This window comes from Pleurodeles waltl, chromosome 2_2 (assembly GCF_031143425.1).
Source record: "Pleurodeles waltl isolate 20211129_DDA chromosome 2_2, aPleWal1.hap1.20221129, whole genome shotgun sequence".
Taxonomy (NCBI): domain Eukaryota; kingdom Metazoa; phylum Chordata; class Amphibia; order Caudata; family Salamandridae; genus Pleurodeles; species Pleurodeles waltl.
Window position 1 is genome coordinate 716,292,942 of NC_090439.1, and position 24,345 is coordinate 716,317,286.

The 24,345-nt window shown below is 44.2% G+C and overlaps 1 protein-coding gene across 1 annotated transcript in view; it reads right to left on the bottom strand.

Moving 5' to 3' along the window:
- Positions 1-203: 203 nt before the first annotated feature.
- The window catches only part of TCF24 (transcription factor 24), a 35,530-nt gene continuing 11,388 nt past the window's right edge, over positions 204-24,345 (bottom strand). Inside the window, exons 2-3 of the mRNA XM_069219217.1 lie at positions 8,058-8,510; positions 204-317 (exon numbers count right to left, since the gene is read on the bottom strand). Coding sequence (XP_069075318.1) covers positions 204-317; positions 8,058-8,510 — 567 coding nt within the window. The remainder of the gene's footprint in view (positions 318-8,057; positions 8,511-24,345) is intronic.

Consider the following 24,345-nt stretch of genomic DNA (forward strand, 5'->3'; position numbering starts at 1 on the left):
CACACTTAAATATTACCATTGTTGTACTGCAACCGTGAAAGCTTCCACAACACAATACCCTTTACATATTAATTCCTTAGCACTCATAAAACATAATTAAATATTTACATTTTTTTTCAAGTGACCGATTTTAACATAATATGTCTGATGCAATAAATATAACCAACACATTTTCTGTACTTCGAGAAATACAAAACACAGTCTCAGAACTGTGACGATGCAGAGGATTTCCCTTGAATTTGGTTCTCTGCTTGTGATGAGTTGTTCAGAAATTGCCCAGATGCTCCTGTGTACAGTCGTGATCGCATCGGCCATTTCTGAAAAAGGAGGCGTCAAAAAACAACCTGTTAGTGCAAGTTAAAAGTGTAATAACCTATATATCATAACATTATTACAACAACCATTAGTGCTGGAAGTAGATCTTGGCACATTACATTCGTTATTACCTAAATTAATGGAGAGCTTTTCTATTCACCATAAATTTCATGATCCTTGAAAATACATTAACTGAATGGGCTTAAGATATTAGTGATGCTGTATATAACAATTCCAATACCTATGTTGATCATGGACATTCCACCATGCAACTTCAGTTTTGGTGCAATTTATTTTAGAGGTGCCATCTTCCAAATTGGCTCCTCTCATATCAGAGACAGGCAATTTGGTGGAGGAACTTCCATCTCTGAAGCAGGACTCGAAATTGGTGATATTTTCCATGTCACTGTAGCAAGCTACTATGATGAATGGAAATTCCACCAACAATATTCAAAATCAGCCTGGCACACCTAGGCCCTCTCAACATCCCTTCTCCTAGACCACCCTTCTCACACTTGCATGCACACACACAGACATTTGTATACAAATCCTTGCTTTTAAGTCTCACCTTGACCACTGGCAACCTATTGCTCTTTCCTGACAAAGCAATCAAACAAGAGCATATACCACAAAAGGAGGCATGAAACAATATACATTCAGATATGTGAACTGTACCACAAACTGGGACTATATTGCCAGCGCCCCTGTATCTTGGCACCATTAAATGCTTCTAGACCTAAGCGCATTTGATATGGTAAATCATGAAATTATGATTAAAAGGCAAAAGGAATGGAATGGAATGGAACTGCAAATACAGCCCCTGAGTTGATGCAATTTTTGATCCTAGATTAGTCAATAAATCTATTACGCAACCAATTCCATCAAAAGCAGGGTACCATGCCTTTCACTACAAGGATAATCTCACCACTTCTGTTCAATACTCTCAAAACAATTGATTCTTTCTCTATAATAAAGACTATCTGATCTGCATTCTTATGGAAAATTAATCAAGAAACTAGAATAAAATCTTTGAGTGTCTCAGTCACATAAACAAGTGGATGGTGGGATCTATCGCTGCCTCAGTGAAGCCAAGACTGAGGTCTTGACCATGGGTGTACAAATGATAGACCTCTGTCCTTCGAATGACCACTATATTGGGGTTGCCCATTCACCTTGTCAAAAAGGTATTCATCTATACATTACTTTTAAGTGGACCGCACTTTCACATTACATAAAATTTATGTGATAAAGAGAATTACCTTGCATCTTTCTCAGAAAATGCCTGCTGTTTTTCCAAATATCTCATCAAATGGCACCAACAAGCGCTTTGATGCTGCCATGGCTAGCTTACTATAATACTAATTAGAAACAAACTCTTAAACAGACTCCAGAGCTTAAATCCCAAGAAGCCAGACGGATCCCCATTTTAAAGAGACAAGGTCTTCAGTCTCTACCGGAATAACCACAAATAAGTCTGAGTCCTCAGATCATCAAGGTTCAAGGACACTGCAAACAGCAGACACAAGACGCAGGTTTCTTGGAGTGCAAGATCCAAGGTTATGGAATTCCGTGAGTCCCAACCTGGCATCAGAAAGAACCACATCTAAGTAAAATAAAACCAACCAAACCACACATTGACCCACGTACTCAACTTCAGACTCTTCCTTCACACATACTCGCCCTCTCCACTCTTGTCCTTAAGTTCTACATCATTGTTGGGTTTTACATTACATTACTGCGCATTATGAGATAATTGACAATGCGGTTTCTGATGATGGAAGAGTTTTGATGAAATTGCAGTTGCCACTGGTGGTGCCATTACTGAACAAGAATGGTCCTATACTCTTGCTGAAAATTAAATGTTTATGAACTCTGTGCGTGAAGGTTGGCTTGCAGGTAAAATGGTTAATGCTGAAGTGGATACATTCAGGCATGTCTGAGGGGATTTGTACATCCTCAATAACTGCTTGAGATGTCTGGATGTACTTGTGGTTCCGAAAGTCTTTGCAGGGTATAATGGTTGAGCTGGCACATGAAGGACACATTGGAACGTGTGCCATTAATAGGAGGATATAAGATTTATTCTGGTAGTCTGGTCTGGATAGATCAGTGGAACACTTTGTGAGACAGTGTGTAAGTTATATTATGGTAAATCTCAAGTCACAGTGCCTAGTGGGGTGGAGTTTGTACCGGTACCTGATGAGGTTTGGTCAAAGTTGGCCATCAACATTATAGTACCTATTTGGGGGATGCAGCAAATTTAGTATTGTGATGATAGATTTGTAGTGGCCCAAGATAGGTTCTGTGAACAGTATAACTACATCTAAGGTTGTACGATGTTTGGAGACATAATTTTTGAGAGAGGGAATTTCAGAGAAAATGTTAAGTGCCAATGGTCCACAAAAGGTGTCAAGAGAGTTTGAGATGTTTATGCAAGACATGTTAAAACATGCTTACACCATGCCAGAAGCAATTTTTTGAGTGGTGTAACAAGAAAACATTTAACTATGTTTGGTTAATGGTCTTAATTGGATGTTTGAATTGAGGCAGTTGTTGAATGCCGTTCACACCACTCCTGAAGGGGAGGCCTTCTGGTACTAAGATAAATAAACCTTGGATCAGGAATCGGGATGTGTCTTTAAAACTAATTTGTGATGTTGGTGTGGAACGACGAAATGCTTAAGAATGGTACGAAGGAAAGGTTCAACATAAATTAAAAATTGTTGTGGGAGATTTGGTAAGAGTCAAATTTCCTCATGTCAAGAATAGATCTTGTTTCTCTACTCACAATAGAGTAATTTAAGTACAAAAGGATCACGCAAAGAAGATCTTCTAGAAAGAATGTACTGCTAGTGAAGTTTCAGGATGATGTGATGTCTTGAATTTCATATATACACTATATATAGTGAGTTGCAAAGAAGATCTTCTAAAACAAAAATAAGGTGGCTCTGCTTCAGGTTGCAGTCTTAATTTTTGCATCCTTTTTAACCTTTATTTCTATTGTTGCAGTGTGGCTTGTTACAACAGCAACGCCTCCCATTTGCTTGGCTCTCTGTGGCCGGGGCAGGTAATGAAAAAAAGCAATTATATGCAACTCTCACAGGGGCTCTGAACTACGACGTGTTTGATTTCTTTTACACCAATATTTATTTCCTTGTATGTTGCACACCTAGCATCATTTTCACTTATTTTATTATATTTTTTTAGTTTATATTAATGCACTTTTTTGACACTTTTCGCTTTTATTTTAGTTTGTTTTATTTGCAACAGAAAGGAGCTGCCCTCCAGAGGCAGGGGGGGCTGGGATCCAAGTTTCAATCTTAATTTGTCCATCGTTAGTGCTTTTATTTTTCCATCCCCTGGGTGGCACGTTGCCACTGGAATGCCAACCGCCTACTTGGCTGTCCATGGTGGGTCATAGGAAAGTACTGCAGCGCCAACACGGCAGATCCAGCACCATGTCCTGATCTGTTATAGTTTGTTCTTTAGTTCATGTGCACAATGGTGTTTTGTTCGTTTAGTTAGTGTTGAGTTCTTTGGTTTCTTTCTGATTTGTATTTTTACTGGTGCTTTCTGCTCCTTTCCCACGACCTTTGAGACCTGAAAATTTCTAAACTCCTCTTCATCTATACCAGGCTGTTCCAATCCACTGCCCCTCTTAAATCTGTATGTAATTTCCCGTTCGAGACTGTCCACCTCCTGGTCCTCCACTGAATTTAACTCTGTAAATCCCAGGAATGTGGCTGGCAGGTAGAGTGGAATCCCTGAAAATGCCATTATTCCTCTATTAGAACAATGCTGTGAACTTGTAAGAAACAAGTCTTCGTGGCTAGAGCAGCACAATGCCGAGCATATTGCAGAGGCAAAATAATCCCCCAGAGACTTCTCTGAGGACTATCGTCACCTGTTTTACCTAACAGTTGCTGGCCCCCACCCATTGACGTCCATTCACCGAAATGCCAGGGGTAGCGGAAGTGACATCACAAGCCCTTTGATCTCCACTTTCACTGACACACATACTTACAACATACAGATTCACACATACATACACTCTCACATGAACACAATTTCACTCGCAAGCACGCACACAACATACACTATAAAGTATTTTTACTTACCTCAGCTACCATGGAAGGACAGATTCCAGCTAATTGTACTCCACCTTTATTACACTAATAGTGAATAGTATGTTATTATTCAGTATTAGTGTAGTAACAAATTGACAGAAAATAAAGAGTGAAACCCTACCTGACACCCATAAGGACGAGCTGCCCCTGTGTTCCTGGCACTGAATTTCCAAGGGATGGCAGAGGCAGTGCTAGGGGTCACAAGGGGCAAGACCCCCGGCGACCCATAAATGAAGTCCATGCCCCCACCCTACCACCATCTTGCAGGCTCCTGTCCCCTCCTCTGATAATTTTTCAGTATCCTTCACTGACCTTTCTATACTTACTTTGACTCAGACTATCTCTCATTTCCTTGCCGTCATGTCCGGCATGTCTGTCGACTCTTTCCTGGCTCTCATTTTGCATTCGGTTGCTGACACAACTGGCGCTTCTCTTAATGAGATCTGCAGCAGCTTTTTAATGAGCGCACTGTCCCATGTGCTTGAAATCTCTCAAACTCATTCTGCTCCTAAAGAACCATCAGCAGATTCTTCCACTAAGATCAACTGCCCTCTTATCTCCATTTGACCTCGCCTGACTGTGATCCTAAAGAAACAGCTGCAGACAGTTCACCTCTTCTTTGGAAGCAAACCATATTCCTGAGTCTGTCAAGATGTGCTTCAGCCCCTGCATAGCACTGCATCCATTCAACCTTCATCCACCCGGCTACTGGTGGATCGGAGCCTCTGTGCGGACCTGATCCTCCTAAACCTTTCTGCTGCCTTTGATATGGTTGCCTACAATCTTCTCCCACAGTGTATGGATCTGGAGTAAGGTTCATTGTTAGGCTGCCCCCTTTTTCAATTTTCATTTGATTTTGAAAACTCTTTACAATGCCATTCCCCAAGGTTCTTCCCTCAAGCGTACACTCTCTGATATCAATGTCGTCCCCCTGGACAATCTTGTTAGGTCGTTGGACTTCTCGTTAATATCCCAATCAAAGAACATGCAGACTCTGATCTGCTAAGTGACCACCCTAAGAACGGGAAGATTAACTTTCACCCTTCTCTCTTCTCCATCATTTTGTGGATGAGCAGTAAATCATTAAAGGTAAATGTGGACAAAATGAATGTCCTCCTCACACTGGGTCAGTGTGGAACTGTCCCTTGCCCCACCCACCTTTCCAAAGGGTGGGGAAGATTGTGCCCTTTCCTCTTTAAACCTCCAGTCACCTTGTCCAGAGGTGAGAATTAAGTGATTTACTCCCTACACCCATCAACACTGGTGAAATGCAGGGAATGGAGGAATTTTCCTTGAATTCTTGCCCCTTCACCGTCCCCAAGAGTGAGGACCTATTGTTATCTCTCCCCTTGCCTTCCCAAAGAGCTAGCAGGGCTCTCTAAAAAAGTGGGGGGGAGAAAAAGAAGAGCTGGTAATCTGTTACCTATTGTGCTCCTTCGTGAGGTGCACAGTGATTCCCTCGTCTCCTGTGCCTTGTTCCTCAGTGTGAACAGGACGCAGGAGAGGATGCACCTGGCCCTCTCCTCTCTGACCTACACACTGCCGTAGTTCATGGAGGAGAAGGGTGGCTTGAACCACTCCAACGCCTTGTTCCTACTTGAGGACAGGACATGGGAGCTGATGGAAACAAACGTGCTCTTCCACGATCCACAAAGTGCTGCAGGTCGTGGAGGAGTGGCTCAGCTTGCATCGTCTCCTGCGCCGCTTTCACAATTGCGAACAGCACAGAATTGCGAGGTGACTTGCTCCGTAGGGCCTGCAACATTACGCAGTTTTAGGTAAAAGACGAGGCGTGTGTGATGGAGACGTGGGTGGAGGCAGGCTTGGGGGAGAATTGACAGTTAAGAAAGGGACTATCAAACAAACAAATAGCAGAACACAATTGAGTTTTTGAGATATGTGCATGTTAACTGTCCGAGAATAATTTACATATAAAAGGATCCTAGTAGACATTATTTGCATATTTGTTGGGTATTCTGGATTTTGGTAACAGAAGGGGAGATTTATAAATTAGAGGGCTGCAGAAGAAGCAGAGATTACCAGTAGTGTGGAGAGAGAGAGAGACAGAGAGTAGAGAGAAAGGTATAGATTCTGAAACCGGGGCGCCCGGCTGCAGACCCTGCCTCTTACAGGCCAATTACCATCCTGAATATTGATTATAAAATCCTCAGTAACATTTTAGTTAGTCAAATCCATCCGATCCTTCCACAGTTAATCCATTCGGTCCAAAATGGACTCATCCCATGGCGCAGTACATCCCTCAGTGTTGGAAGACTTTGGCAGCAGAACGCCTCTCTGGTCTTGGACCTTGGACCTGAAGAAGGACTTCCACACTATCATGGCAATGTGTATTTCTGATGTTGGCTAGATTCGGCTTTGGGACAAGGATCACATAATTAATAAACCTGCATGAAACTGATCCTGTGACAAGGGTCGGTAGGAGAACTAGGCAGGGGGCCTCTCTCCCCTTCTATTTGTGCTGGCCATAAAGACGCCTGTAGTCCAGGTAAGAGCTTAAGGAAGGAACTGTGGGATCCCCATGTCTGGCACAAGACACACAATATCACTTTATGCAGATGATGCCATGCTTTTCCTTAAAAACATGCATGTCTCCCTTCATCAAGAACCTCGGCAGAGGCTTGATCAAAATGGAGAGTCACTCCTCTAGATTCCTCAGTAAACAGGGATATCATTTTTGGTGCGATCTATGCAAGGGCAACCTTGGTAGAGTAAAGGCTTCTCTCAGAGCCCAAGTGACATTCTGGAGGACGCTGGCTTTCTCCATCATGGGGCTCATCGCCATCTCCAAAATGGCATCTCTACCTTGCCTGCTATATATATTTTGTGAACCTCCCAATATTTCTAAACTGTAAATTCATTTGGGAGTCTCACTGGAGGAAAAGGAGCACGCTCCTCGTCGCCATCTCCTACAGAGGTATAGAGCCGGATTCTCCCAAAAGTTACAAGCTTAAAGAGCAATCACGCTACAATGGAAAGCAGCACTCCCACGCCTGGATACCACATGACGCCGAACGCTGGGAGTAAAGCTCTGTACAGGGAACCGGCTAGAGGACTTAAAAAACGCCTGATCGCTGGGGGTTGGGACGAGATATGTGAGAGCCTGGAAGCAGAACCCAGTGATGGCATTGTGGCCCCGTAGACTGCTACCTGGCAGCAAGAGCTGCCACAGATCCACTGATCGACATCGGTGGTGAACCAGGGACAGCCCCTCCACTGCGTCCCTCTCGATCCCTCTGATGCGCCTTATTTCTTGAGGTCCTACCTTCATCTCAGCGACTCCTGCTGCAATACGCTAAGCCCTGGTTGTTACATCATGTAAATCACCGCACCCACCCGTCCATCTCCAGCTGGTTCAGTTAAAAAACACTGTTTATTCTACTCCAGCATTTTGTATGATTACTGATAGATATCAAAAGCAGCAAATTTGAGCAACTGCTATTGTTACTTCATATATATGCTGAGCGATCTAATTCGGTGTATACTAGGCCATGCTCCTAAGTCAAATACAACTGTTTATGTCAAAAATGCCAATAAAGATATTTCAAAAAGGAGCGGTAGAGGGGAATAAAAGATGAAGGCTAGCTCATTGCATACCTTAACCGGGTGCAGGTATCCCTCTCCTTGAAGGGCTCCCTGCAGCAGACCGCTGCCCCCTGGGGCCGGCTGGCCCGCAGCCTTCTCCCCTCCTTCTGTGCCAGCGTCCTCCTGAAGGCTGCGGGTGAGGTGGGCGATGTAGGTGGTGGCCAGGATGAGCACATCCAGCTTGGAGAGCTTGGTGTCGGGGGGCACCGAGGGCAGGGTCCTCTGCAGCTCCAGGAAGGCGTGCCGCAGGGTCTGCACCCGGCTCCTCTCGCGGGCGGCGTTGGCCGCCGCAGGCCTCCCAGTGCTGTCTGTCCCTGGGGCCTTCATCCCTGGCCCTGGGTGCGGGCTACTGAGGGAGGGAGGGGCCAGGTCGCAGCTGGCACTGGGATTACAGGGCACTTCATCCACCGCTGGCAACCGCACTCCTGCCATGGGGGTTTTCACCTTCTCCACCATGCTAGGACCCTGGAGGAAAAGAACCAAACACATCACTTAGGCGAAGTGTCCTACCTTCGAGCAGAAGACACGGGCTCAGTGGCTCAACTCCTGCACTTCACGTGGATCTGAAGTTCAAACTCTGGATCTGATTTTTTAATGTAATTGTTTATTTATTGTACATTTATTTTGTTGTATGTGTGCCTTGAATATTGGCTTGGCCTGGCGTCTTTGCATGTTTACAAATCAACAAAATACAAATACATCACAGAGGTGAAATGTACTTCAGCACTTTAAATGGCATCAGTGTGGCACGTGGCACTTCTGCATAGATAAGTAAACTCCAGCACTTCACGAAGGGTTTCCTGAGTCCGAACCTGGCTCACTATAAAATACACTAAAGAAATAAAACACATAAAAGACATCCCACAGGTTCCGTGTACTATCTCCAGTCCACAAGGACAAGCCCACCGCTCAAAAAATCACGGGATCTAGATAATATATGGGCCGTTCCTTTATAGGGAAAGGAATAACAACCTGTTTCTTTTTTTTAAATGTAGTATCTTGAAACGTAATACGTTGTTACTGAGAAACTAATTGTCTCTAATTCCTATAGTTTGTTAACTTTCGTTTCCTCTAAGGCTGAGAAGTCAGTAACTTTGAAGGGGGGAGCTGGTAACTTTAGTGAATTTATATTCTCATGCCTATAAAGCTGGGAGTAACCAGTTATTACTAATTCATTTGCATCTTTCCCTTCTTGGTGCACACTTAGATTATAGTCAAACACATTCTCTGGAAAAGGACTATTGCTTTTTCTACCCGCCGCTGTGCTTCTCGTGGTGGCTTGTGATTTGATTCTGCTTTTTCAGCCTTCTAGAACAGAAGAAGGTGTGGCAGACATGCTATGAGTATCAGAAGTGCACTTCCCATGCAGTAACAAGACTGTGGTCTCATCATTTTCTGGAATTCCCTAGCTGGTCTGGGTTTGGTCTGACCCCGCCGAAAGACCAGCACACAGTACTCATAAATAGCCCCTATGGATTTACCATATGGATCTATATTTCAGTTTCTGTTCTTTATTGGTTGTAAAGTGATAAGATTAATGGTCGTGGTCCTTGGCCAGTAACACTTCAAGTTAAAGCTGCCCACCCCAGAGTAGGCGCTTGAGCATTTCACTACACTTAGAGAACTTCTACCAGACCAGACGTGTCACCTTGCAGTGTTGCATACATTTCAAACCGATTGTCAATGCAGTTGTTTGGTCTGTTTATGAAATATACGACTGGTGTGCATTGTTTACCTCCAGGGTTGTGTTTTTCTTGATGCCCCCATAGCACGTTAAATTAACACAAAATGTTTGGTTTGATAAAGAAAGCTCTAAGTTACAAGCACCTCTGTGTAAAGTAGCGCCGTGGTAGAATGTGGTGGCACTCTAGAATGAGACTGAAAACGGGTTATGTAAATCCATGAAGAATGGAAAACATAAGTACTTTACAGATAATTGGGAGCAAAGGTGTGAAGTGATAAATTCCGGGGATTTAGAAAATATTTTTGCACTTAGTAAATGTGGAGATTACTATCTTTAAAGTGTGTGATGCGCGATGATAAATAGGTTCCTCACCCAAATGTATGGCCATGTACAAATCCTAAACAAAGTTAAGGATTATGCAGTTGTCCAAAGTTTTCTGGAGTTACTCTCTGCTAACAACGTAAAACAGTCACATCCTCAATCGCTCTTTTTTTCTGCGGAATTCAACACTGCATGTGTTTTACACAACCTATTTTTTCTGGGAGGTAGAAAAGACAGTTATTACAAAATTGTGTTCCTTTATTCAATCCACAGATAAAATCAATAATTGCTGCCAATCGCATTACCTTTGCACAAAAAGCCAAATAATAATCATTTTTTCTGCTGTATAATTTAGTCAACCTGGCAACATAGTTTCACCCCCTTTGTGGCATATTTTAATGATTCCTTCTTGTTGCATATGCTAGGTGTGTCGCCCCTAGGTAAGTCTTCCAGTACTAGATCTTCCAGTTGATGGTACAATTACGGAGGCTGAACTTATGAGAAACAACAAATATTTTACTGGGTTTTATTTAAGACACATTTAAGATTTACCTACTGCCGGCCAACGAATCTAACAGGTTGAATGAAATGTAGAAATATTGCTCCCTAGTTCATGAAATCTGAAATATATATACCACTGCGGTCTGGAAATTGCTTTCTGCGCCCTATGCTGGCTCTGGTAGCGCCAACAGCTAGCCTTTAGCACAGAAACAATCCACAGCGCTTTGAAGGCATTTTTGGCCTCACATGTATTGCAGTAATAGAGGGCCAGAAGCAACATCCATTTTTTCTGTCTCAATCGATGTTTGTGACCGAAAAAGTTTTTTTTTTTTGCCATTTATGAATTATGCTTTAGGAGCTGGTAAACTCCTACAGAGTCCTAAAATGGGATTGTGAATAAATACCAATCGGGTATTTAGACAGGGTGTGTTTCTGGGTGTGCCTTTCAAATACCAAACTAGTATGTTATGTAACAATGTTTTGTAAATAAATTTGGTCGCAAAATGTTGAAAAATTGCCGACTGCCGAGTTGTAGTGGTAATACATTCCCAAAAGCTAAGGAATCCCACTAGGACCCTTTCCCCCTTCATTAATGTTTTTTTTTTTTTATGTAGGAGAGTAGGCAGGAGAGTACTGATAACTCTCAAACATTTTTAAGCTGCTTTTTTGTTTAATGCAATCCTGTTTTCTGAAGAGAGTCTACATTTAGAAAACATATATACTTTATTTAAATACATCCACAGTCATGGCTTGCTCACTGTAGTGGGTCATGGCCCCTGTGATAGCCTCCAACTGGAGTGAGTTGCAATTTGTGGTCTACTTCATTAATATTCACGAGGTAGGTTGGGTTGTGGCACACTCTGATCCTGAATTTAAAAATCAATGTATTAGTCAGTACATAAAATTCTTTACTGGTTGCAAATGGTAATCATATTTTCGACCAGTAAAAAGCACATGTAGCCAAAAGTTACCATCACTATATGCAATATAAATACATTATCCACTCAATTCCCAAAGTTCCCATTCACACTCTCCGGTACTAGCGTGCTCTAACCAGAACATCAGTACAAATGCCATTAGAGTCATGACCTATTGCTTATTCTAAATCCAGCAACCAAGCGGTACCATAATAACCTCAGACATACAACATATCAACCTCACACACACAATAGCAACCAACCGGTACCATAATAACTTCACACCTACAACATATCAACCTCACATGCACAATAGCAACCAACGGGTACCATACTAACCTCACACCTACAACATATCCACCTCACACACACAATAGCAACCAACCGGTACCATATTAACCTCAGACATACAACATATCAACCTCACACACACAATAGCAACCAAGCGGTACCATAATAACCTCAGACATACAACATATCAATGTCATGCACAATAGCAACCAACCTGTGCCATATTAACCCCACAACTACAACATATCAACCTCACACGCACAATAGCAACCAAGCGGTATCATTTTAACCTCACATCTACAACATATCAACCTCACATGCACAATAGCAAACAAGCTGTATCATATTAACCTACAACATATCCACCTCACACACACAATAGCAACCAACCGGTACCATATTAACCTCAGACATACAACATATCAACCTCACACACACAATAGCAACCAAGCGGTACCATAATAACCTCAGACATACAACATATCAATGTCATGCACAATAGCAACCAACCTGTGCCATATTAACCCCACAACTACAACATATCAACCTCACACGCACAATAGCAACCAAGCGGTATCATTTTAACCTCACATCTACAACATATCAACCTCACATGCACAATAGCAAACAAGCTGTATCATATTAACCTACTACATATCAACCTCACACATAATAGCAACCAAGTGGTACCATAATAGCTTCACACATACAACATATCAATGTCATGCAGAACAGCAACCAAGCGATAACATATTAACCTGACATCTACAACATATCAACCTCACACGCACAATAGCAACCAAGCGGTACCATACTAACCTAACAAGTACAACATAGGGACCCAAATACAGACACCGCTGTTTCACACGGCTGAGTGTATGACATTTCAAAGGGGCCAAACATAAAACGCGGGCAAAGTAAACAAATAAATACATAAAAAGAAACAGGATTGTGTTCATTTTGCAATCGTAATGTTCACTGATGATGGCAGAAAATAAGCCCGCATGGTGGGTTTTCCAAAGGTACATTACTGGCTAGCGCCTGGAACAGAGGTGTTCTCTGGGTTCGGGCAAGGGTTGGCCAATGAAAGGCTTGGTTGTGCAGCCATTCTCAAAAACATTTCCAGTGGAATTTTCCACCTTAAATACACACCTAAAACTGCTCTCAAAAAAGGCTGAGCTGTGTAAACGGGGTGGACAGGTTTTGTTATCCGAACATCACACTTTTTCATCGGTCCCAGCGGTAGGTGTTTCTCCTCTGGAAAAATGTTTCCCTTGTGGAGAAAAGAAGATTTTATGTGCAAATGTACTTTGCATCCGGCGTAGGTTGGAAAGCTGAACCAATAAGCACGGAGGAGATGCAAGTCTGGACATCTGCAACATTTGTGGAAAAACAGATTAAGGGGAAATCTACTCAACACGGAGTAGATTTTCAGTTTTCAACGTTTGCTGCAAAGGCTTCATAAATCAGTCTCCAAGCAACAAACAATCTTATTTTACAAAAATACACTGAAATGTGGAAGCAATAAGGCCCCATTCCACCGGGGATGGAAAGAGGTCACACAAACTGGACTCTGGTAGGAGATGCCATCCGTTGGCAGTGAAAGCCCAGGGCTGAAGCGTGTGTCCTGGGGGGCCGCCTGGCTGGTCCAAGCCCCGGTGGGCAGAATGGGAGATTCGCACTACTACACCATTTTCCATATTCTGATTAGCAATATGCTAAATATAATTTTTTTGTGTTTTTTTTTTTTTTTGCTAATACATTTTGCCGGGTTTTACGTGACATAATCTGTGCAGGGAACCCCGCTGGGTCTGTGTGAATTTTATGTGTGAATCGCTTTCATTGCTTAGCGTCAAACTTTCTTTTACACCCGAATTAAGATTACTGGGGTACTAAAAGGTACTTTCAAGAGTGCCCTTAAACGAACCCGGTTAACGGCAGAGATTGATAAATGTGAGTGTAGAAAAACTACTGTTTATTGCAAGTTCGGGGACCTTTAGATGGCACCGCACCCTTCCAGAGAACTGATAGAACATTCTGCGGCATTCCAGAGAGGGGTGCGGTAACCACGCCGTGCGTGGCTGCGGTAACCACGCCGTGCGCGGCTGCGTACCGGTTCGACGCCTCGCCAGGGGTAGCAAGCGCTATATATAAATACTATTACCATTACAGGGGGCTTCACAAGGCACCTCAGAGCAAGGAAAGGGTCGCGGTGAGACGGGTTCATGGCGACAGAGGTGACACTCCTGCCCTCTCAAAGAAATATTCAAGCGAAAGCCCTTTCACGTCACGATCATGCGCCCTTTATTCCTTGTCTTGTGATATCAATGCAACTCTTTCCTGGGTTTCTGCGGGTTTCATCTTTGTCATAATACAGATGTTTTACTTCAAGTCTTATAATCCTAGCTTCCCCACTTCATCAACACAGTGTGCTCCTGGGCAAATCACGCCGGGTCTGATGCAGTTATTGAGTTTAACCTTAGTGTCCTGAAACGGCCACGTAAACCCCAGGTCCCCGGGTCTGTGGATGTTTGCATTTTAGTAAAATGAAAAACGTGCGAAAACGAAAAACGTTCGGCACTATCAAATGAAGAGTTAGGGGGGTGTTGCCATAGAAGGGGCTCGGGAGTGGGCATTGAGGTGTCGGGAAAACCAGTCCATCTTTACCTTTGCGCGAATTCTCGGGCGTTCCCAATTCTATTCCGCCTCACTGCTAAAGGTTTTGGTAAGTCTGGGTATGGAGGCAGGGAGCAGCTTGGTCAGTAAGGTTGGGGGAGGGGGGGGGGGGGGGGGTGTTTCAGATTCCCCGACAATCATGCTGGAATAAAATGATAAAATACAAGCAGGGCACGAGAAGGGCTTAAGAGTCAGTGGAAAGGGAGAGGAATCAGTAAAAGTACCAAGGCCCATATTTATACTTTTTTGCCCCGAATTTGCGTCATTTATTTGACGCAAAAGCGGCACAAACTTACAAAAAAACTTACAAAATATAACTGTATTTTGTAACTTTGCGCTGCTTTGTCAATAAATGACGCAAATACGGTGCAAAAAAAGTATAAAATTGGGCCTCAGTGAGAGAAACACTATATTTTGTGATATAATTAACATTTTTTAGGGATTCCAAAACAGAAATGAGAGCGTGTTTTTGTCAGTGTGTGTGCATATGTCAGGTGAAATCCGACAGACATCTTACAACACCCGACTGAAAGCAACTGTACCCAACTACTATTTACAAAATGCATTTATTAGGGGTTGTAACACCCCATTCAACCCCCCGAAGCTACGCCCCGGCTGAGAACTTTACGTTTCATCGGCGAGGAGGATGGAATTTCCCCTCCAGGAAAAATAATATATTGGTAGAGAAAATGACAAAAGCTAACGGTGCGCGTGACACCGATGTCACCCTGCAGGGGACGTGTACAGCTGAACGTGTTTGAATCGAAATATGAGACGAGCTATAATTCCGCTGCTAGTTCGGGCATTTTTAGCGAATCTCCAGAAATTTGGAGGTCTCCGTAAATAGTGGGCATACGTCTTGGGTTGTAGTGTTTTTCCGAGCCTTCCAAGGAAAGGTCTCCTCTTCTCAGTGAGGCCCATATTCATACTTTTTTAGCGCCACTTTTGCGTCAAACAAATGACGCAAATGCTGCGCTAAAAAGTATAAATATGGGCCTTAGTGTCCTCAAAAATGTGCGGGTTTCAGAAACACCAGTTTTTGGTTGGAGTTTATTAAAAAAAAGGGGCGTTTCCAGATGCACGGTGGAATAAAAGCAGCCAGTTGTAGAAGCAGAGATCTGTGGCAGCGGTGCCAGGCCTGGGCGGAGTAGCCCTGGTGCCAGGCGATACAGACCCACAGAGCACTGCCTGACTCCGCCAGCCTTCCTGGGGCGTTCCGGCGCCAGCCAGGGGCGCACCGAGCGCCCAGAGAACGGGGGACCGAGGTGAGAAGTGCCACCGTGGGTCCCAGCGCTGCAGCTGTGTCTCCACACGCTGCGGTGTCACCAGGCCTCGGGATGTGTGTACCCCTTAACCCCACTCGCAGCACCCCCTTTGCTGGCGGGAACGGTACAAGGGAGTGTTTTACTCTCTCACCTGAGGAATAGGAAACTTGACAGCATTAGCCCTTCTTTTACGTAAACAACTGCAAATGTGAAAAACGCGTGTGCCTCGAAGCTAAAGAACACCAGCAGGAGATGAAATACTCATCAACAGCAAGATTTATCTTAAACACATATACACACATACGCTTAGTTACTAAAAGCCGTTTCGAACTGTAATTGCCACGGTGCATATCTTTCTAAAAATATTGTCACGTTGGCTCATTTTTAAGTTGAGTTACACAATAATATTTGGAAAAAAAACGTTATTTAGAAAAAGTAAAACCGAAAATTTTCTTTGTGATCGTGTTCATTTTTATTTTTGTAAAATCTGTCCTTATCTTTCTCAGTGAGGCTGGCTCCGAGGGCATAGCACCACTTGTGGTCAGGGTGAACGGCATATGGTTATTAGACTGGTTTTCTCCCCGTTGGGGTCATGGCGCAGTTACCACAGACCTCAGTTGTCTCCCTCAGAAGTCCACCCCAGGTGCACCGGAAGTTACTCTTCCTCGTGCGCGTCCGCACACCTCGCGGATTATTAAAGGGAGTGAGCGCAAAGTGTTAGGGCGCGGTCCTCTGCACGGGCGACGCCTCCTCGGACATAGAACCCTCGCGCGTGCCGCACCCAGGAGGCTCGCGCAGGTGCGAGCCCAGGACCATCGGAAACAGAACCCTCGCGCGGCGCGTGCCGCACCCAGGAGGCTCGCGCAGGTGCGAGCCCAGGACCATCGGAAACAGAACCCTCGCGCGGCGCGTGCCGCACGCAGGAGGCTCGCGCAGGTGCGAGCCCAGGACCATCGGAAACAGAGCCAATTTGAAAGGTACTTAATATTAAACATGATCCTATTAGAACTCGCTAGTTCCAAACCTAAGTATTATACCAAACACCCACAGGTAAAACTCAGCGGAGAGCCCCGGCGGAGCTCTTTTTCTCCGAGTGCAGGCGCTTCAGGGAGGCGGGTGCGCGGCAGGCGGTGCAGCAGCTCAGCCAGACCCCGCTCTCGCGACAGACCCCCTCTAGGCGCTGCTACGGGTGAATGATGTAGTCATAATTATGTGCTTCATTCTTTTGTTTTTTTCAGTTAGTAACAATGCGCCTTCTAAAGGCGTGTGCATAAACGAATAGTTAATCATTAAGACATAAAGTAGTTATGAATATATTAATTAGATAAATACGTAATTCTTGGCTTTGTCTGAAATGAGGTGAGGAAATGCCATGGATGAAACACGTGAGGGCGAAAGTGCAAATAAATGTTGTTTTTAAGACGGCAGAGAAGATTAACTCGTTTTACTCATATATAACGTACGAGCGGAAATACGCAAATAACTAAGTGCAATGTGATTTAGTAAAATAAGTGTTCTCTGCGGACCATATATATTCCATTTTCATTCCTTTAAGGGGGCGTGTATCCGTTGTATACAACAAAAATGGGTTAATTTAAGGTGTGATAGACGTCATTGAGGGGTCGCCAGGGGTCGCAGCTGCGGCTTCCAGCTTGCCCCTTGCGACCCTTTGCATTGCCTCTGCGACCCCTGGCCTCGGAGGTGGCAAAGTCAGTGCCGAATACACAGGGGCAGCTCGTCCTTATGGACGTTGCTTGGGGCCGCACTTCCTTGCTTTCAGTCAGTTTTTTAAAAATGTAATATTATATTATGGACTATTACTGTAATAAAATGGAGTACATTTAGCGGGAATATGACCCCCCTTGGTAGCTGAGGTAAGTAATTGTACGTTGTGTGCGTGCTTGCGGTAAGAGTGTGCTTATGTAAGAGAGTGAATGGTATGAGTGAATATGTGGCTGTGTGAGCATGTAAAGGTTGAATATCGTTTGATGTCACTTCCGCTACCCCTGGCATTTTGGTGAATTGACGTCCATGAGTATACACCTTGCGAGGTGTGCGAACATTTAATGAATGGACGTTCATCAAAGCTTCATCAGTTCCTGCATCTGTCAGGCTTTACAGCTACGGGTAAAAGATCATTTTGCGCGGGTTTCTTTGACTCTTCTGTAAATAATACCTAATGACTGTGTATGAATGTAGAGTTGTTTGCACAAATTATCAGCCACTGGTGCATATGTACATTTGTTTGGGCTCCAGACCATGTGTCACAGGTCAGATTGTGTACTATACCGCACTCTAGTGGATCATGTGGATTACCCTGTATAGCTCTAACAATGCCTCTAGGCGCTCAGGGTTTCATCCGTTTCCGGGTGCCCAGTGGAAGGTGTGTGGCTGGAAGGGTGTTGCATGTGGCTGTTCTTTTACCTGGGAGATGTTAGCTGACTTGAGTGAGTTTCAAAGACATGCTCCAGACATGGTGCGGCGCGCGTCGTAGCGCATGACCAGAAGGCGCTGCAGAGAGCGTTCCAAGTGGATGCAGAATATAAAGCAGAACTTCCACCCGCCTCGTTGCCTAAGGAGAGGCCACAGGGCGTGATACCAACCCAGCATCCCCCTGTAAGGGCTGCGTGTAGTGCAGTGAGTGTCGTGGGTTCTATACTATTAGACTATAGCTATCTCTGTGCCATGCCCTGTCATAGATATATACAGGAGGACACTATTAAGGGTGTTTATCTCTAGTTAGCTGCATCAAATGTCACCATTTGAAGGGTGCAGGTCCGTGTCAAATTTGATTAATTAAATGCAGAAAATTTACATGAAAATATGTCCCGGAGAGTGTTCTTTGGAGAAGCCAGCGGTATGAAGCCTAAGAAGTGACCAAACTAACTTAAAAACTACTTCAAAGTATGAAATACTAAATTAATTTCTACCAAACTCCACATCTGGAAGAACATGTGGATTCCAGGACTCTAATCGGCTTTGATAACCATTAGTCTTACATTCCAAAAGTCCGAGACAAAACATGTAATTTGATTTTCCTCGGGAAATGCAACGTAGCGTTAACCTTACGCGTGGCAGCAGGCCACTGTGGAATTCATGTCAGCTTTTCCCTGGAAAAATGATCTCTATGTGTAGATAAGTAAATAATAGGTAAATAGAGACAGACGTTATCACCGATAGGCAGGTTGAAAGACAAACAGGGAAGCACGCAGACAGACAGATGGAGAGAGAGATGAAGAGATGGAAAGACAGAGATATATTCAGAGAGATGGGTGAACGCGCAGACACCGCTGGCAGCCGGCAGGAGTCTGCAGACAGACACCCTTGTCTCCACAGCGTCAGGTCAGTTCTCTAAACGGGTTGTGCACCTTAAACCTGTGCTTTATTCTTAACCTCTTTTTGCATGTTTTGTATATTTCAGAACTTCGCTCGATGGGGTCGTGAAACCTTACCGTGGAAACGCCTAGGACCCCCAGAATAGCGAAGGGCTATTGGCTGATACAGATCTGTGTACGGACGCTTGGCAGGCACAGCCCCTGAGGACAGTGCATCACACAAATCACAATTAAATAAGGATGAATACCCGACTCTGGATTGCTCTCTCTATCACCTCTCTGACCTTAAAAACTTGCCTTTTCCGCTAGCCTTACACTGATTTTTACAAGAAAGGTAAGGTGCATTGTTACGTCTCTGTTGTGAAAAATTAGTTTGCGACTAAACCACTAGTTACAGTAGGTCTGTGTGTGGTACTTCTATAGGGAAACTTAGACAGAGGCCGCAGCAGTAGGCTTTGGGTGAGCCCGCTGCCAATCACTGGTTTGCTTTCTTGTCAGTCTCATTTGCTTGCTTCTTATTCAAATGCTTTCCTTCCTTTTGTCCCTTCTTTACCTTTCTTTTTATAAGATGAGTTGTCATTTTCCACCGCTCACATCTGTGAAACATTACTATAGCTGAACACCGGGCTTTGTTTTGTTCCTCCCATCCTAGGTGGTGTCAGACCCGCACCTGCTGGGCACCAGGATGACTCCCCTGTGATAGTGCGCTTCACAAACATACATAACTTAGCATACATTGAAACAAAGAGCATGTTAGAATATTGTAAAGTCGTAAAAATTCACAAAACTATATTTCTTTAAAATGCAGAAGCGTCTCCCCCTTGTAAATCAGATTATTTGAGAAGTATTTATTAAAAGCGAGAGCTTTGAAACATGACCTGAGAAACACTCCTGCCCCCGTCCTGACGGCAATTTTATTAGTAAACGAAGTGGCAAGTCACTTATCATGTGTACCCTACACGTGGTCTAAATTCTTATACAGACGGAGCAACGTTATATGTTACTAAACACAAGAGAGGATAGTCGCATCTTTTTAAAACTTTTTTTTGATACAGTTGCAGTGTCAGTAAAACCCCGAATCTACAGGGCATCACCAGATGGCATTGGCGAAGCCAAAAGGTCCCAAAAGCAAGGTGTCTTGGCTTTGCCAAAGCTTGCTTTTTTTTGTTGCCGATACTAAACAAAACTGGCAAAAAGACGAGACCATTTGGCTTTGTCAGTGCTTTCTTAATTGTGGCTCTTATGCAGTTAATAACTCGGTCCTTTTTCACTCCACCCTAGTAAGCCTACAATGGTTAATTACCGACTTTAAAATAATATTGCAGCTCACATCTGGTAAGTATGAACTGGGATACAGTCAAGATAATGCTTTCAGTTAGGGATCTTTGTAGTGGGAGGAGGCAAGGAGACCTGGTAAGGGAGTATCCATACATGGGTTTAATGCTTACCCAAAGCCCTGGCTCTGGCGGCGGTGAACGCATGTAGTACTGCCGGAGACCCCTTGAGTTTCTGACTGTGCTGCTGGTGAAGGCCTGCCAGGGGGAAACGTGCAGCAGTCTGACACTAATGCTGACATTAAGGGTGTGATGTTATTTTGAGAGATGTAAAACTGCTGACTACTTGCCCAGGGCCTCATAATGCAGTCCCCAGTGCAAGTCAAACATCTGGAGCTAACCCTACGTCCTGCTACTGCCGGCAGGGCAGTATTCCCAACATAGGCCTCAGAACGGAAATGACGCCTCGTCACGGAACTCGCGGAGGCTCCTGACAAACCTCTGGAAGGTTTTCATAGTCACGGCTACTTTAGCATTTAAATCATATACAGTAGTTTGGAGATTTTTACGGGGAGAGCTGAGCCCTGGTGGATTACACCAAACTGAAAATTAAAATGAATGAATTTAATTGGTGCCAGGGTAGAAAAACTATTATCAAAAGGAGCTTTTTCTGTCAATAAAAACAAGCGTGATGACTAAGGGCCTCATTTAAAGTTTGGCGAGGGGTTACTCTGTCACAAACGTGACGGATATCCCGTCGCCGTATTACAAGTTCCACAGGCTATAACGGAATTGTAATATGGCGGACGGAATACCCGTCACATTTGTGACTGAGTAACCTCCTCCGCCAAAGTCCAAATCAGGCCCTAGGGGCCTGATTTAGATCTTGGTGGAGGGGAATGCTCTATCACAAACGTAATAGATATCCCATCCGCCGCATTACGTTCCCATTATATTCTACGGCGATCGTAACACGTAGATAAGATGTCCATCAGGTTTGTGACAGACTATTCCTCCTGCTGAGATCTAAATCAGGCCCTAAGACAGTTAATCCACTCTGTCTTGACAAGCAGTGCACACTGGGGTTAAGAAATGTCGGATGGGTCTTACATGATTTTTAGACAAGAATAAACAAACGTATATGTAGTAGCATTAATGTAGCGGTGCGGGGCGCTTGCATCAGCAACACAGCACTCCTGATATGGGGGTGCTGGCTTCGGGCTGACATCAGTGCGGGTTCTTTACAGACACATATGTAGGACATTTAACAACTACAGTGAAAAATAAATGGTGGCTTGTCTTCTTCTGAGGCCACATTGGCTACTCCTCTCCACTTGTGGTGGATTAAGATATTAGTTTCTCATCATATGTTTGACTCCCATCACAGAATGCCCAGGGCAACTATGGGCAACCCTAGGGGTCTTGGAACTGCACTGTGACATAGTGTACATGTACTAGTTTGTAACATTATACAACTGAATGCAACTGAAGAATGTTCTATGTGTTCGTACTTTAAAATCTAAGAGCGGATTTTAAGACAGTTTATTAAGGGGTTCTGCTCTGTATGAACACGAGGGCAAGGAGAACTGCCGCGGTCTCGATGCACTCGAGTCAAATGTGCTAATGATCTGTATGGGACCACAGCAGTGAAAAATTTGTGGTGCACAGAGGGGTTGTACTCTGTCATCTGAATGGCATTTCCAAATAGAGGCTCCATTCCGAGTTGGGGGGTCTATTGACAGGTAGTCTTGGGGACATCAATAAATGCGCAGTGTGTGTGAGAACCCTCTCGATTAAGGGATTTTGGGGGATAACATGCAGGGGCTGTTCCTCACTGACTGCCGCATGTTTTTCCCCAATGCATCATGGGGAGAGCTTGCAGCTTTCTGCATTTGAAGGCCTTGGCTGAAATCCTTCATTTTGTAATCCACAGGGGATGATAGTTTCGTCAGTGGCCACTTTGGGATCAATGGGCCAGTCAGAATGTGGGCCAAGCACTGCTCAGTTCCCACTGTGAGTTGTGACTGGTCTGTGGTGGAGAGTGTGCAAAGGTGCAGTGTTGGAAACAGACCGCTGGCCCAGTCTGCATGGTGAAAATTCCCGAAATGTCCTGGTCCAGTGTCACCCCTTTATCCCAGTTTGAACAGCTCTTTGGGAGAATCTGTCTTTTCACAGGGATGGGAATGATGGGTTTGGTGATGGGTATCACACCCTCGCAGTTTTCCACTGATAGGTCCCAGCAGGTCAGACTTACAGAACATTGGGGGGTCATTCTGACCCTGGCAGTCATGGACCGCCAGGGCCAACGACCGCGGAAGCACCGCCAACAGGCTGGCGGTGCTTCTGGGGCCATTTTGACCGCGGCGGTAAAGCCGTGGTCAGAATAGGGAAACCGGCGGTTTCCTGCCGGTTTTCCCCTGCCCCAGGAAATCCTCCACGGCGGCGCTGCAAGCAGCGCCGCCATGGGGATTCCGACCCCCTTCCCGCCATCCTGTTTCTGGCGGTTTTCACCGCCAGAAACAGGATGGCGGGAACGGGTGTCGTGGGGCCCCCTAACAGGGCCCCATTGAGATTTTCAGTGTCTGCAAAGCAGACAATGAAAATCGCGACGGGTGCTACTGCACCCGTCGCACACCAGCAACTCCGCCGGCTCCATTCGGAGCCGGCTTCATCGTTGCTGGGGCTTTCCCGCTGGGCTGGCGGGTGGCCTTTTGGCGGTCGCCCGCCAGCCCAGCGGGAAAGTCAAAATGACCGCCGCGGTCTTTTGACCGCAGTACGGTCTTCTGGCGGTTCCCGCCAGGCGGGCGGCTTCCGCCGCCTGCAGGGGTCAGACTGACCCCCATTATGTCTTATTCAAGTTGAAAACATAGGAGGTATTTACCACAGCTGTAATTACCCAACCCCAGGGTAATTACATTCACCAGGTGTGGCCACGTAGTAATGAGGGTCTACGTCAGCAAACCATCTGCTGCAAAACCTGTAAAAAAACCTCCCTGTTCCTAAGTGCTGAACCCAGAACAAGTGATACTGATGTTGAGGGCCCCGGATTTGGTTCTATCGCTGCATTACCAAGATCCACCTTGGGGCACTGTCTATGATATAGAATATATTGCCCTGTTTAGCTCTGAATTATATTAAACATGCTGGTAGAAGTATGTAACACAGTTCAGTGCTTATCAACAAATGCACAGAAGATGAGGAAAAAGCCTGCATATGCTTGAAACTAAGGTCAGCTTACACAATCTGATTGTGATCTCTATTTTAATGACTGATAGATATTAAAGACCGTTTATTTTTGTTGTGTATTGATACGGTGTACTGATGTTTGTATTATTGTTTTGTAAAGCACCTAGGAATTGCTTGAACATGTGATTGCTAAACAAAAAAAAGGGAACATTACTAAAATATTTGATTTGGTCAGTGTAATGATAATATGTTGAACTGCCTATTTTTTTTCCAATAAATCATGTTGTCCGCTAGTGAATGATCCATTTGACTGTATGTTCAAATATCGACTACAGAACATTATGATACCAAAATATTTTAGCCAAATAATTGAAGAATAAACTATCAAGAAGGTAAGTATACATAATTAAGTATAAGATTGATTTACTTTATTCCACATACTTGTATCTTGATGGTATATATGCCTTCCTGGTATCTTCAATGTACATATACATGGAGTTAAGAATAGTAAATCTATATGTATACATACTTATCTTGTTTGGATCTCAATATTTTTCCACAGTATTCAGATCATGATATTCTGGAGTTGATATTAAGGTGGCATACCATCTATTTTTAATTTGGCGCATTATAAAAGTGTAGGCTAACAAATGGATGAATGGACAGGTGGATAGATATAGGAGACACAGTTATAGTTGATATTAAGGCGGTAAACCATCTATTTTTATTATGGCGCATTATAAAAGTGTAGGCTAATAAATGGATGAACGGACAGGTGGATAGATATAGGAGACACAGTTAGGATGCTTGCATAGATCGAAGGAACGGTTTGGGTGCGGACAAGGAGATG